This window comes from Capsicum annuum, chromosome 1 (genome assembly GCF_002878395.1).
Source record: "Capsicum annuum cultivar UCD-10X-F1 chromosome 1, UCD10Xv1.1, whole genome shotgun sequence".
NCBI lineage: Eukaryota > Viridiplantae > Streptophyta > Magnoliopsida > Solanales > Solanaceae > Capsicum > Capsicum annuum.
The window spans coordinates 244,927,548-244,943,348 of record NC_061111.1 but is presented as its reverse complement, the minus strand read 5'-3'; the positions used below and the strand labels follow the sequence as shown (position 1 = coordinate 244,943,348).

The 15,801-nt window shown below is 32.9% G+C and overlaps 1 protein-coding gene across 1 annotated transcript; it reads left to right on the top strand.

Annotated features, from left to right (window-relative positions):
- The first annotated feature begins 11,596 nt into the window (after positions 1-11,596).
- On the top strand, positions 11,597-15,162 carry LOC107849559 (phytochrome-interacting ankyrin-repeat protein 2). Its single transcript, XM_016694116.2, has 3 exons — positions 11,597-12,495; positions 14,336-14,507; positions 14,609-15,162. The coding sequence occupies exons 1-3, from the start codon at positions 12,373-12,375 to the stop codon at positions 14,821-14,823; spliced, it is 510 nt and encodes a 169-aa protein (XP_016549602.1). The 5' UTR covers positions 11,597-12,372; the 3' UTR covers positions 14,824-15,162.
- The last annotated feature ends 639 nt before the right edge of the window (positions 15,163-15,801 follow it).

Sequence of the window (15,801 nt, the reverse complement as noted above, 5' to 3'; positions counted from 1 at the left end):
GAATAAAAAAATAACCAAATATGATAAGCAAATCCAACGAAATTAATCCAAAATAATACTCATGTTCTTGGCTTTAACCCTAGAAAGGGAGTTTTTAGCCACTCATAGCCATAATCAACATCCAAGTAATTGTATGAATGATTAAAACCATAAAGAAAGCTAAATTAAAGAAATAAAAAACTAAAAAGAAGTTCTGGTAGCTTCCAAACTTGTTCCAATCGATCTAGGGGTTCCAAGATATTTAAAACGGAGTTTGGGACGTTATATTTATAGTAGACAAGTCATAAACCGACTTAGATTAGGTTTTCATGCTATTTTCTTTCATCTAGGAAGAATTTTTCCAACTTTGGGCATCAACGCATTCCGGTATAGTTCCAAATGCCATCACTGGGCACTTTTCTCCCGATTTTGGTGCTCACAACGAAGCAGTGTAATCGCGTTGAGCTACTATTTTTGGACAAATGCCAATTGACTCAAAACCGCGTCATGGTGTTTTACCATTTTGGGATCATTATAAATTAAATGGTATGAAGCACACACCCATTGGGCAATCACACAGTCCACACGGGCCCAAGACATTTTAGGGGTCCAAATTGCGTTAATATGTGTATTGTGCTTTCGTTGAGCCATTCCGAGCCTTTTTGAGTTGTTTACACTTGATTTGAAGATTGTATATCCTTCATATGTCATCATAATCCATTAAACAAGAATCCTATAGCATTAAACACAACAATTTAGAGCTCAAAACAACACAACATCCAAAATGGTGAATCAAAAACACGAGCTAAGCATAGGCTAATTTAACTTTGATCTTTAACTCATTGTTCTGACCCTTGGCTTAATCCAATTGACCCTTAAACATTATACACAAGTTGTTTCACATATAAATATACAATAACAACCTTAGGAACTCATTAAACAAATTATAATCCAACACGATAGATTAGATAAACACCTAGCTCAAGCTAGTCACACTAGTTTTCTTGGTTGACTTCCAAATGATCAATTTGAATCAAAACTTGTGTAAAAACACTATTAAACATTGTAAACACATACATGGATACTTAGATTCATATTTATATCATTATAAACACATTAATCATATGAATCATCCTCAAAACAATGCTAAATATGCTAGAATAGTAGCGCTAGAATGCATAAATACACCCAACATCACCACCCTACACTTAATGCCTTGTTCATCCTCGAACAACTCTTAACTATAAACATCTTGAGCTAAAGAGACTCCACACTTATACTAAATACAAGAGACTAAAGTTAGTACTACAATGACTAGATGCAATGCAAGTTTCTACACTAAGCATGTCACATAAACAATTGAAAGCTCAAGAATTCTACTTCAAGACATCCTAGCCTCAAGAATTGACTCAACAAATGGAAAACTAATGCATATTTCTCAATATAAGACATCATACAAATCATCCTCATTTATCAAACATGTGCCACTCACAAAAGAGAGTTACCCATAATCACTCATATAAATACAAATTATAGCACAATGGGTACAAGAATCAATGTACGCTCAATCTCATAAAGAATTCACAAGTTACACATAATGAACCATAGGCTTGTCCTTAGTGTCATACTTCACAAATATCAGAGTGTTAAATTTAGGATCAATCAGATCTTTTTCTGGTTGTAATGTAGGCAAAGGGACGGGTAAGAACTATTTGGAAATAGTAACTAACCTCTATAAGTGCTTTAATACACTACATTATGTATTTAAAACCAATCTCCAACAACCAAATTACACCATTTTTGTCTATCACATTATTTTTTTTGCCCCATCTCTTTTATTACCACATGAATAAAAAAAAATTTCTTCATCTTTTTCACTACTATGGTAATATTTCTAGCACAATGTCTATCACACTCATCCACCACACATCAATTATCAACACCAATAACTATACCTTGGGGCATCAAATTCACCTTTTTCCTCTTATTTCTCAAACTCCTTACTCACTTAATTTTTCATTAAAGTGCCTGGGAGATTTTGGATCAAATTAAGGTCAATCAAAGAAGGGATTAGGTTACATATGAGGCTTCCAAATAAAAAGCTAAAGGCTCAATGGGGATCACTAGGATTACGCACAAAGGGTAGGTCAAATAGAAGGTAAAACAAGGCTATCGAAGAAATGCCTATATCCTCTTTGAAACCCACACTCTTTATTTTACTTTATACACACACCGGGAAAGTTCTAGACATCATATGCAACAAGGAATATACAAAAACTCACACGCACATGGCACATGTTCAACTCATATAGGATCATCATAGACTCTTAACAGAACAATAGCATGAATTCAAATTTAAGTCAAAAAATACTAGAGTCAAAAGATGAGCCTAAGAGTCTCAAAAATAGTAATTCACAGAATCAACATGCTTTTACAAACAAAACACTTGCACCATGCAATCAATGATAGAACCATCAAGAGTATCTTCCAAAAAAAAAATGAGCCAAAAATAGGGAATTTCCCCACCCCACACTTAAAAATCTACTTTGTCCCCAAAGTGAACTTTTAAAGTAAGAGATAGAAATACTTCTGAGGCTTCTAGGCCTAGCTAGTAGCAAATTTTGGCATCAAGAAGGTCTGTGGACCCCACATACAGTCTTTGCCATGCTCCTTAGCTTAGGTTTTCGGTACTCAAACTTCCCATCAACCTGCGACTCAATCAAAAATAAAAACTACGTGAAGTAAAAACAAAAAAATAAAAAATAAAATATACCTTAGCTTGGGTTGCCTCCCAAGAAGTGCCTAATTTAATGTTGCAACACGACCCACATCAACTTTTTCCTCCACCTTGAGGATATGAATTTCACCCCAACATCGCATCCATCTTTTTTCCTCACTCATAGGGAGGTTTTACAAAGTCTAAGGAACTAAGTAATAGAATATGCATGGTAAACCACTCGGCCTTAAGGTGAGGTGTGCCTTAAGGTGAGGTGTGTTCTTATGTTGCTTCACTGGTGCAAAATCAAGAATATAGGATTTTTGTTCCTCATCTTCACACTCTTCCACTATTTTAAATGATTCTACAGACAAGATATCATCTAAACATAATGTGGAAAAGTGCTTTGAGTAAGTCCCAACAATTCCCACTTCAAAATTTACACTGTCCTCAACATCACACTCACTTTTATTTACTTTCTCAACTTCAGTCCCAAGAAAAAAATGGCAACTGAATGGCTGTAATTCATATGGTGGTGGTGGTATCTCCTTAACCTGTTCAACAATTTTAGTTTTTGAGTGCTCAGACTTCCTTGAATTATCAACAATTTCATCTACAACAGGTTGGGAAGTCAACTCTGCATCTACCTCTTAATTGTATTTTGAGGTTCTTCATTAAGCTCTATACCTGTAACACCCCGAGTCTAGTACCCAGAGTGCTACACGATGCCCATGACCCTGAAGGACCATAAGCTAACCCATAACTGATATCTGTACCTGTATACTGCATAATATAAGTATACAAATATAAAAATAAAGACTGAAAGGCCATAAGGTTCAAATCTGATAAAAATATAACATTTGGATGGGGTATGAAATACCCAAAACAACTGTAGTAAACTGTCTGAAACATGATAGTCTGAAAAGCCTTTAACTGTCTGAATAAAGAGTTGATGGAACATGTCCCCAATTAACTCCAACTACTGAAATAAACTAAGTACTAAAATGATAAAATAATGATCATGTCCTCAAAGGATGACGACCCACTGCTGACTCTAACTGCTGAGTACTAGAATTCTACTAATGCCTTAGAGCTCAGGCTTCTGAACCTATGGTATAAAATACCATAACGCAAATACGTCAGTATGTTTAAATATACTGGTAAGCATGTGAGGTAGGCTGAATGCATGGGGTTCATATGCATGAACAATACTAACTGACTGAATAACATGAATGTGAGAATACATGCATGAACAAGTAACTGTAACTGAGATCATACTGACACTGGTACAGGGTTCTAAGTACTGATTTATTGATGTCTAAGTATACTGATACTGATAACTGATTCTACTAAATAATGAGAGACTGATGTTATATTACTGGTAAAGAAAATACTGTTTCTGACAGTTCTGATTATGAAGAACTAGTCTGATTAACTATATCTGACAGTCCTAAAACTGAATACTGATAACATTGGTTTCATATAATTAATATACTATTAACTGAGTTTGTGATAACATATTACTATGTCTAAGTACTGATAACATGAGTGACTGTATCTAACAGTCCTGCTACTGATGGAACTAGCTGAGTTCTGTACTGAACTGAGTTGACTGTATCTGACAGTCCTGATCTGTAGCTGAAACTGTGGGAAGTAGTCATCTAATTTACATGCCCCATATAATGTAATATATTTATGTTGGGGTCAAATATGTAACCCCAATTGGAAGGGTGTCAATACCGCGCCACTAGTAAGGACAAGCTGTGGGTGACCCTCATCTGATAGTGTCCCCAAAAGAGAATAGTGGGACCCTAATCTGACAGTATTTATCCACCTCAACAACCCTCATCTAACAGTGTTGATGTCTCAACCTATGCTGGTTATAGTTCTGGAATGCAAGGATGACTTCTAAGAATCACGCCCTCATCTGACAGTGTGTGTTCCCATCCTTAGGTTCACTCGGTGCTAATTCCTACTCCCATCTGAATATACACTAAACATGAATTATTGAACTGAACAAGACTGAATAACCTGAGTTTCCATTGACTGATAGAATAGTACTGAGATTACTGTATTACTGAAATTTTCTGAGTCACGTGACTGACTGAGTTCTATAGATCATGGCTTGACTGAGGATATTGTGAAAACATGACATTAACTCTAGGCACACAACTATATTTTTCCGGTACAAGTAACCCCAGGACTCGATGGGAAGAAACTGACAAAGCATGACTTTCTTGAATACATGACCAACATCACAATCCATAATACAATAAGTTGGAGATTAATGAAGTGCAAGTTCTAAAGCACCACAATGGCTACACATATATCCATACTTCATTGACTAAGACATTTCATCAAACACTTGACGTGCATAAACTTGTACATGAATGGAGATTTCATATTATTATACTAGTATGGCACTTTTCCTTCACATAGGCATTTAGTCAAACCATGGGGAGCATGCTTTGGTTATACCATCATCAACACATTTAATAATCATGGATACATCAATCAACTTGTAAATTGAAGGGGTTTCATGATTATTATGAAAATCTTCATAAAATAGGGTCAATCATCAGAATATGTAATTTAAAACATGAATCAAAACCCCACAACAACATGAACATGAATTTCAATTCAATTTAACTCATGAACATTCAGCAATACACAAATCTTGGATTTTAAAAAGAGATTCTTGAGCTTCATGGGTGAAAGAGACCCATGAATCAACACATGACTTACCTTAATGCTTGACTTTAAGGAGATTAATAGTGAAATTCTTCAAATTTGTATCTTTAATCCTTAAGAGAGTTTGAGAGAAAGTGAGTATATTTTGGTGAATTGAGGCTGAATTTCATGTTTATGGTGTTTTATGTCGTCGGGGTATGATTTAGGGTGAGGAAAAAGACTAAAATACCCCTACAAAACCACTTTTCAGATGCTGAAATTCTCATCTAACGACCAGGGCTGATAAGCCATCAGATATGAGACGGCCCGTCAGTTATGTCGTCACTCAGTTGCCAGGCTAACATGCTGGAGTAAAATGAGTATAACTTTTTGCTCCGATATCGAATTTGGGCGAAATTGGTATCATTGGAAAGCTAATTCAATTATATATATGTTGGTGGATAATAAGCTCAAAAATTTGTAGTATAATGAGAGATATGGTCATTTGAAGTTGACTATACCAATATCCTTCCTAAAAATTCAATCGGTAAGGAATGTTTTGATTCCCCTTATAGCTAGGACGTATTTGAGACCTTAATTGACATCAAACTTGATCATGAAACTACTAAAGAACCATGATGTACTATGAATAATCTTAAAATATGGAACTAATAGTAATTTGCATTTTTTGGGGTATTACAGTACCATTCTTCAAAGTGATTGCAATTACTTGTTCATTGTCACTTGGCAAATCACCTTAATGTCTGGTATTATATACATGTTGCACTTGACCTATTTGTATCTCTAAGTTCTTTATGAAAATTTGATGCCTCTCTTGAATGGACCCATTACTCTTTATATTTACTGACAGTTGTGCTTGATTAGCTAGAAGTTGTTTCAGCATCTCTTTCAAATTGCTCGTTTGAAATGGGGTCTGATAATTCTAAGCCTGTGTCTGCTGAAATTGTTGATGCTGATTGTAGGCATTCATATAGTATTACCTTTAATCATAGACCACAAATATTACTGAGTCAGGGTTGACAACACACATATCTTCAGAATGACCACTATTGCCACAAACTATACACCAACAAGAATCGCCATCACTTGAAAACCACCTATCCTAGGCTAAAATCTCAAGAAGTGTGAAAAATAAAAAAGAATAAAGAAACTAAAAAGAAAAATTACTAAACTATTTACAACTCAGTCTAACAAAACTAAAAACAAGATAGTTGCCAATTTATAAGTCCCTGAAAACGACGCCAAATACTTGACAGCGCCGACGCAAATATACGTGGTCTTATCAAGTAGTAAAGTGGCCTTAAAAAAAGCCAAGTATCGATCCCACAGAAACTTGATTCAATAACGATTCAACTCTATTTCACCGCCAATTAGGAAGAGAGAAAAAGAATATGGGATACAATGTAACTACTTTCATTAAAGTGGGATTTCTGTTATTTATATATTTTTCTGATCTACTATTGTGCTAGTTTAATGAGATCTAGTACAAATTCTAACACGTGATTATGAAACTTGAAAAAAAAAATTAAAATATATTTTTGATAACTAAGTATTTTTCTAAAAGTAATTTATTATATTTCCTAGTATAGCCCAAAAAAAGGAAAAAAACTTTAGAGGGAGAAATTAGAGTCAAAATAGAACTTGGACCACTTGATGCATCAAATCTAATTTCATGGACCCAATCATACACTTTTATTTTTATAAAAAAAACATAGGAATATAATAACAACAACTACTACTATTATTATATATCTATATCTATAATCTATAAGCTATAATTTATAATCTATAATTTATAATTTATATTTATATCTATAATCTATAATATATTAAAAGCATGAAGACCCTTAGAAAAGTGAATTGAACTTTTTACCCTTCATTAAAATACTTTTATTTAAACAAAATAATCTTTTTACATTTTTTCTTAAATTATTATAACATTAAATATTGACTATAATAAATATATTCCTTGTAGAATACGTGCGAAATTTTCCTTCTCCAACGTGTCCTACTACACTTTGGGATGAAAATCCAATTGGGAATAGAATTGCAATTACAAATATTTATCTATATATGATTTTAGCCTAAAATTTTAAAGGGGACGTATGTAACTTCTTTTCACAACTTTTATTTTGACTCTTGATGTATTTTTTTTTTTTTTTAATAAAATTTTGTACTTTCATTGTATGGTAGGATTTACATATGTAAATTTTAAAGCGAAAGTAGGTAGCCTCTTTTTCACAACTTTTACTTTTGATTCTTGGTGTATTTTCTTCTTCTTTTTTTTGTTATAAAAATTTTGTAAATTTGATTATATGATAGGATTTATATATGTGAATTTGCAGATCATAAAGTGAAATTTTTTTCTTTCAATCAGCTGTTGTAGAAATTAATTGGATAAAATCAAATTATCTGTTTCTATTTTGTGATCTCATAGTAATTCTTGAACTTTGATCTTATTACCATAGTGTTAAACAAAGAGGTAACTGCTTTTTTATTTATGAGGAAAGAGTACTATTATAGCTTGAAGATGTTACATTATCAAATTACATTGAAAGTGTACCCATTTTTTTGGGCTCAAAATATAATATATCTTATTTACACTACGGACTGTTAAATAGACTTGATCTGACCTAAATTTGGTGGCATGAACATTCTTATTACTTTTTCGATTAGCTTTTAAGGTGTGATCAATAATAATTTCATCAATTTTTGATTTATAATTAGGATGAATGTTCAGTCGGACTTCGAGAATTTTTTGTACAAAAGTTAGATTTAATTGTATTAGTTTAGGATCTCAATTATCATATTATTTGTTGTAGTTCCTATTCTATTTAACTCTATAGTGTAGATGAATGTTCGATCGGAGTTTGAGAAACTATTTTTATAAAGGTTAGGTTTAATCGTATTATTCTTAGTAAGATGCAATTTTTGGTCACTGAAAATCTGACTCAAATATTCGATAAATTATTTCCTTATATGAATTATTTAACATCTACTTTATATAAGTTAAAATTTCAATTACCTCATATAATTATGTTCATGTGAACAAATATCACATAATTTGGTAACTAAAAGTTTAAATATTGTACAAAATAAATATATGTGATTTTCTTCTTTGACATTAAACACACGTGTAAAACATACAATCCTGATACATATATACTTTACGAATGTTGAAAACATAAGATCATAGACTTTTGAAATATTTTGCTCTTTGTTTAATATGTATTTCAAATGTTCATGCTGATAAATCTCAAAGATAGTCATTGTTGAGAATTGATATATGAACTTTTGATTCTTGATGTATGTATTTTGGATTAAATTTTATACTATTAAATTATGAGATTATATATGTTAATTTGTATACCATAAAGTGATATTTTCTTTCAATCGCCTATTGTAGATACTAATTAAATAAATATAGTTAAAGTCTCAATTTACGAATCATAAAAATGTCAAAGGATGAAATCATCGATCTGCAATTCTGATACAATATACTTTGAGAAGGTTTGAACATGAGATCATAGGTCAAATCAACGAACGATGACGGAGACTACTTACTTACAATTGGAATAACTCCAAATCTATCCTATAAAATTATCGACATATAACATATGGTTTGAATTTTCTGTCCTTATGATTTTATTCTTAATAATGTAAATTCTTCTTTTATACTTTAATTTAATGTTTTGTAGTATGATATTATATACATTATGATTTAGAAATATGAAAGTGTCAAGAATCTTAGAAAAATAATTTAAATATTTTGCCCTTCATTAAGATACTTCGCAATAGACAAAATCATTTTCTCACTTATTTCCTCAAATTATGTTGTATTAAATTAAGGACTCCTAGAATATTATAAAAGAACATTAAGTACTCTTAAAATATATGGGAAGGACATAAAGTAAATATATGAAAAGAAATTAGTTGTATCTATTTATATGTTCATATAAACCCTAATCGGTAAAGTTTTTTTTTCATTTTTAACGTTGTTGTCCTAACATTCTGGATTTCTAAATTGTTGTGATGATTTACGGAAGTACTGGGTGTTAAAGGTAGTGATTGATGATCAAAGTTTCTTGTTTGAAAAAGTTGGATCACACATGTCATCGTTGGAAGTGGAAGACTTGTCGGAGATTTTGATTGAACGGAGAAAGGTGTGATTACTGAGGTGAAAATGTGAGTGAGAATTGTACAATGCCAGTATCGCTCTAATTTTTACATGAATATAAGTTATACAATATATAGTGATGAAATTAATTGATTAATTAAAGGATTCTAGATCCTACATTAACGAACTCTTATGATGAATTTTTTTTCAAGTCAATGAAAAGTCCTAAGAGTGTTCTTTGCTAGACTTTTGTAATGACTTTAGCTAATATCTTCAAAGCCTTTGGTGATGAGTTTAGTTATTATGCTTCACATCATCACATTTTATTAATGGAATGACTTGTGTGATGTTGAATGATATAAGGAAAAGATATAAATTTCTGCCAAAGGACCTATACTACAGGGAATAAATTGTTGTATAGTAGTTAAATAAGTTTATATTAAAACTCTTTGTTGAAAAACAAGGGGAAAAGACATCGTTTTCATCCTAAACTATCCCCGAAAAGTTTAAGTCACACCTAAACTATACTAGTGATCTATTACACACCTTAACTATAAAAAAGTGATACTATTACCTCCCCGCAACCCCCATTCTAAGGCGCGTGTGTTACACTTATTTTAGGCGCGTTCAGCCTATTAAATAACAAAAATAAACGGCTAAAAACATTAATGGAAAAGTCATCGTTTCCACTCCAAACTATAGTTGAAAAGTCGAATCCACACCTAAACTATATAAGTGACCTATTACACACCTTAACTATAAAAAAACGATACTTTTTACTGACGTGGTGCTGACGTGGCAGTGTGTATAAAACACTACACCACATGCAAGTGGTGGTAGCTTGACAGGGTGTAAATGGTTTCACTTTTTTATAGTTTAGGTGTGTAATAGGTCACTAGTATAGTTTAGGTGTGGCTTCGACTTTTTGGATATAATTTGAGATGAAAACGATACCTTTTCCCAAAAATAAGTATACTGAGTTCTTTTCGCTATTCATACCATCTAGCACCAAAAGGTATAGTAGTCTGACATTGGGACATTTAGCATTGTCACATATCTAAATCCGCTTAAATGTTTTCATCATAAATTGTTCAATGGACAACTGGACTTCATCATTCATTATCGGAATGAATATGCTTGGATAACAAAGATGTCCATTGTCGTACAACTGCTTCTTCCTTTTGAAATTCTAAGATAAAAGAGTATTTAACATATTTTCTTTTTTAAACTACTTTGAAGTGATTTTTCTTTTACGGAAAATAATTTCTTATCTCTACTAGGTAGTGGTAAGTCCTTCATACACTCTACTATATCTAAACTCTATTTGTGAAATTATATTAGAAATATTATGTCGTATCACTGATTTTACACTTCTATGAATATGTATTAGTAGTGGGTTTGCACTAGCAAATCCATGACCTTAGATAGAAGGTTATTGAGGACTCATATTCGATTAGAAGGTTAGTTAGATAGTTAAGGAAGCAGTGTCTCATTTATTTTAATTAGTATTAGTTGTACTATTAATTATAGTATTACACTTGTAGTTTTTTACCTAATTCGCTGAGTTTGATTATTTTTTATGAATTATTTATGATATCCAAGATTAAGTTTGATATTAGATTTATACCATATTAGATTGATGGTATATAGTAACAAAAAAGTTACTGACTTGCAAACCTTAAATTATATATTCAATTTACCAAAAACAGAAGAGACATTGAATTTTATTTTTCATTATTGATATCAAACAACAAAATATATATTTTGATTAAAGTCAATTATTATTCTATTTTTCAATATTTTATTCATCTTTTATGCATTTTAGAGTGATTGGACATGATATACGCACGTACACTAAACTAATATACAAAAAATATATTCGAGGTCACTAAAGAATCAAAATGAATGGAAACTAGAAAAAAAAAAAGTTTAGACATATTTTTGATAATTAACTATAATTTTGAAAACTAATTTATTGTATTTCCTAATATAGCAAAAAAAGAAAAAAGTTTAGAGGGAGAAATTGGAGTCAAAATAGAACTTGGACCACTTGATGCATCAAATCTAATTTCATGGACCCAATAATACACACTTTTTATTAAATTCTTCTTAAAAAAAAAAAAACATAAGAATATAATAATAACAACAACTATACATGGAAAAGCCCAAAAATATCACCACCTATTCTCTATCATTCTCCTTAATCTCTAGGGTTTCTCATCCTTCTCTCTTCCTTTTTCTCAATTCCTTCAAACCCCAAAAACCAAATCAAACACAAAATTTCCAAAAATTACTTATGCAACCTCCAAATATATTCCTAATTCATCAAGGATTCATATAATATCCCTTTTTTTTTTCTTTCTATTAAAAAAATCAAGCTATTATTTATACGTATATAATGATAATAATCTCTTCTTTCGTTCGTTTCACTTGTTCATCTTATATGTTTAACAAAATTACAAATCTTCGTGTTTTTGGTCCTGGATTGAACCCTTTTGGTCCTTATAATTTGGCTAATCATTCCATTTCTCGTTAAACAATTCGATCATGTAAAATTGATTGACTTGTGGTTGGTTTTGGTTAAGCAACGTAAATCATCAGTTCTTTTTTGATCTGTTTTTTCTCGTAATTGGAAAAAAAATTGGTTATTATTATTACTATTATCTTGTGATTGAGGTGTTGAATGTTATGTGAAATTTGATCATGTAAATTGATTGAATTGTGGTTGGTTAGCAAATCATCAGTTCTTGTTGTTATTAGATTTGGTAAACGGATATACGATTATAATTACAAGAAGACTTTTGAAGATTACGTGTTGTGATAAAGAATTGGATTGGTTTTTAATATAAGGAAGTGGGGAAAGGAGAAAATGGAGGAGGATCAGAGCGGTTCGATTAGGAGGTCGAGAAGAATGCGTATGACTGCAGGTGATATGGATGATCGTGGTTGGACTCCGCTTCATATTGTTGCGCGGAAAGGTGATTTGAAACAGGTATAATTTTTAATATATGTTTGATTGGTTGTTTATGTGATTAATGATGTTTGATGGTTAGTTATGTGTGTTGGTTATGGTTTGATATTGGCAATTGATTATAGTTAGTGTGTATGATATTTTGTTATATATAAATTGTATGAGATTTGGTTAAATATTTACAAGAACGGAAGGATTTGTGAAAGTAAGTTGCACTTTGTCTTAAGTAGACTAGCATTTGAGAATTGAAATGATAACAAAGTACTCTTATGTACAATAACAACATACTCATATAATCCCGCGAAGTGCGGTCTAGTGTTGTAGGAGTGTTGGTTATGGATGATATGATTAATGTTGTCAAATGTAGATATATAAACGGTGACAGTTTATCACAAGGAAAACTTTCATTTCTTAATAATGATACAAAACTAGTTGTGGGAAGAGTCTTTACGTCTTTACGATTTTTCATGGATACTATTTTAATGATTATTTATCCTTAGAATTGTCCGTGCATCACGTGGGTGTATAATCCCACAAAACCGGTGGGGTTTGGGGAGGGTAGAGTACTGGGAGGTAGAGGTTGTTTCAAATAGACCCTCGGCTCTCGAAACTCATATATGTAGGAGGACACCATAGTACAATAACAAAGCATTCTTATTGTATGGTAGGTTTTTTTTATATTGTCCTCCTATATATAAGAGTTTCTGGAGTGAGGGTCTATCGAAAACAATTTCTGAGGTATAGGTAAGCTTTGCATACACTCTAAAACACTATCATCCCTTGAAACCACTTTGTGGGATTATGAGGTATGTTGTTATATACAGGAGTCAAAAATCAGTATGGTTTTGTTAAGCTATTGCATAACATTCATGTGTTGTCTCCAGGTGCCATCCAACAAAGTGAAATAAGGACTAGAAGTTAGTGTTGTTTCTTTTCTTTTCCTCCTTTAAAGTACACATTTTCTCTCTAGGAACAAATGGAGTATTTTATAATCAACAAAATCAGTGAATCTTTCAATTGAAAGCTCCAATAACTCTCGGCTTCTCATTTTTTTGTGGTTCGAAAGCAAACCTTCTTAACCTTGGGCTGCTTTTCCAGGAAGCCTTGTCATGGCCAATTGCTTGATTCCATGGTTTTGAGCGGGGAAGAGATGTGTGTGTGGGGGGGGGGGGGGGGGGGGGGAGTAATACGAAATTAAATCATGGCGCATTTTGTGACTAGAATTTGTACTCCAGCTTCTCTTTTTCTGGCTTTGGATGTGAAATGTGCTGACAGTGTGTTGTTAGGGGTAGTTGGAAAAAAAAAAGAACACATATATGTATGGTTGTGGCTTGCGATTTAACTCATTGACCTATGAGTTACGTCAGCATATAAGCAGAATTATGTTTGTAGGTTCCGATCTGCACTGATGACAGTTCCCAATCAAATTCAGGGCCAATGATTGTAGATATGAGCCAACCATATGCTAAACCTGACCCAGGCTTTCCTGTTTTCCATTTTTCAACACCATATTACCAGGGACTTTTTTAAGGAAGTTGAGAAAGTCACTTGATTTTATCTTTAAAAACAAAAAAGAAAGAGAAAGTTACTAATTTGCTGCACAGCTTTAGATTACTAAGTTAACGGGCATAGCCCATACTATGTTTCCTTTCTGGATACGCATTTTCTTGTTAGTTTCTCTGGTTTTTTTATATTAAACATATTCTTTTTGACAAGTTTATGTGCTATATAGGTTCCGTGCTGTTACAGAATTCATCAGAGGGGATACACGCCCTTTGAATGCATTCTCTCTTCCACAATCGTTATATTGGTCTAGACTTCACATTTTTCCTGATTATATTTCTTCTTTTCCTTGGAACAGGTTAGAAGGCTTCTTAATGAAGGCATGGATGCAAATGTGATGGCAGGTGGCCCTAAATCACTTGGTATGACCCCACTCCATCTTGCTGCTAAGGGAGGTCATGTGCGAGTTATGGATGAGTTGCTTGAGAGAGGTGCTGATATCGACGCTCGAGCCAAGGGTGCCTGCGCATGTAAGTGCATTAATTATTGTTAATAATATAACATTAGGCTATGCTCTTTCTTCTTTTCATGTTCCTTAGTCTTAATCTTTGTATCACGTTGTTTGTTTCAGGGACTCCACTCCATCATGCCGCCAAAGAGAAAAAGAAAAAAGCAATTAAATTCTTGATTAGAAATGGTGCATTTTTGCCAGATGACATCTCTGACACCAGGTTCAATCCACCACTCCACTATTGTCCTGGTCTTGAATGGGCATACGAGGAGATGAAGTTGCTTCAGCTAGAGAGTTCATCATCTGGCGAGGCCTCCTACAGCTCGGAAAACTGAGGTGGAATAGAGTTCAGGATGGACTCCTCTCAACCGTAGTCTACTAGATATGAAGTATTTTCGTCGGTCACAACTCTAGTGTTGCATTTGGATTGTGAGCTTTGGATTTTATGCTGCTCAATTTCTTTGTGGTTTGCGTGTTTGGTATCTTACCAAGTAGTTTGTTACTGCGACTCGCGTCGCTGTAAACAATCTGTCTGTGTTCACTATCTGGGTGTCTTATCGTACTTTGGTGATGGATAAATCTGCTATAGCTGTTGGAAATGTCGTCAAGAAAACATTTCATATGTTGAACTATGTATGATTGTGGTTTTGCGAGTTCTAAAGTGTTGTCTTGAATCTGTTCTTGTTTGAAAAGTTGATCTGCAGTTTATCGAGAACCAGTTTCTCTCGAAAAATGACTTCCATATGGTTTTCACCCTTTTAATTGCATTCAAGTTTTTAGAATTGATCTTGTAGGCACTTCCTGTTAGGCTGATAGGTCTGTAGTCTTTCATGCTCATTTATACATTTATTGAATTCACCTGTCTTGGACAATGAAGTGTTTGTACTTGGAGAGTGAAGGGTCTACTGGACCACCCTTTCCAAATTCACTTCTGGGATTACATTAGGTATGTTGTTAGACCTTTTGAAACACCTTTTTTATAACTGTGGGCATACAGATGAAGCATTTAACGCAGTGAAGTTCATTCCATGAACTTATAAGGAGTACCCCCACAAAGGAATGTAGGACGACTATCTGTCTTTGAACAAGTATTTGCAGTTAAATCAGTTGACAAGATGAGAATGCAAGAACCGTCAATAGTGATTCTTGAATGCTTCTATCCAAAGGAAAAAAACAAGTGTTTCTTGGCAGATAAATAAAAGCACAAGTGATTCTTGATTCCAATCTTCTCCAAAGAAAATGACTGTCTTGAGTAAATTACTATTAGTTGAGTGATCAGTTGAGAAATCAGTTTTACTCAAATAAAGACGTTT

Coding starts and splice junctions, on each gene's coding strand:
- LOC107849559 (XM_016694116.2), top strand. CDS start 12,373: ATGGAGGAGGATCAGAGCGGTTCGATTAGGAGGTCGAGAAGAATGCGT. Junction 12,496..14,335: donor GGAAAGGTGATTTGAAACAG/GTATAATTTTTA, acceptor TCCTTGGAACAG/GTTAGAAGGCTTCTTAATGA. Junction 14,508..14,608: donor AGCCAAGGGTGCCTGCGCAT/GTAAGTGCATTA, acceptor TGTTTGTTTCAG/GGACTCCACTCCATCATGCC.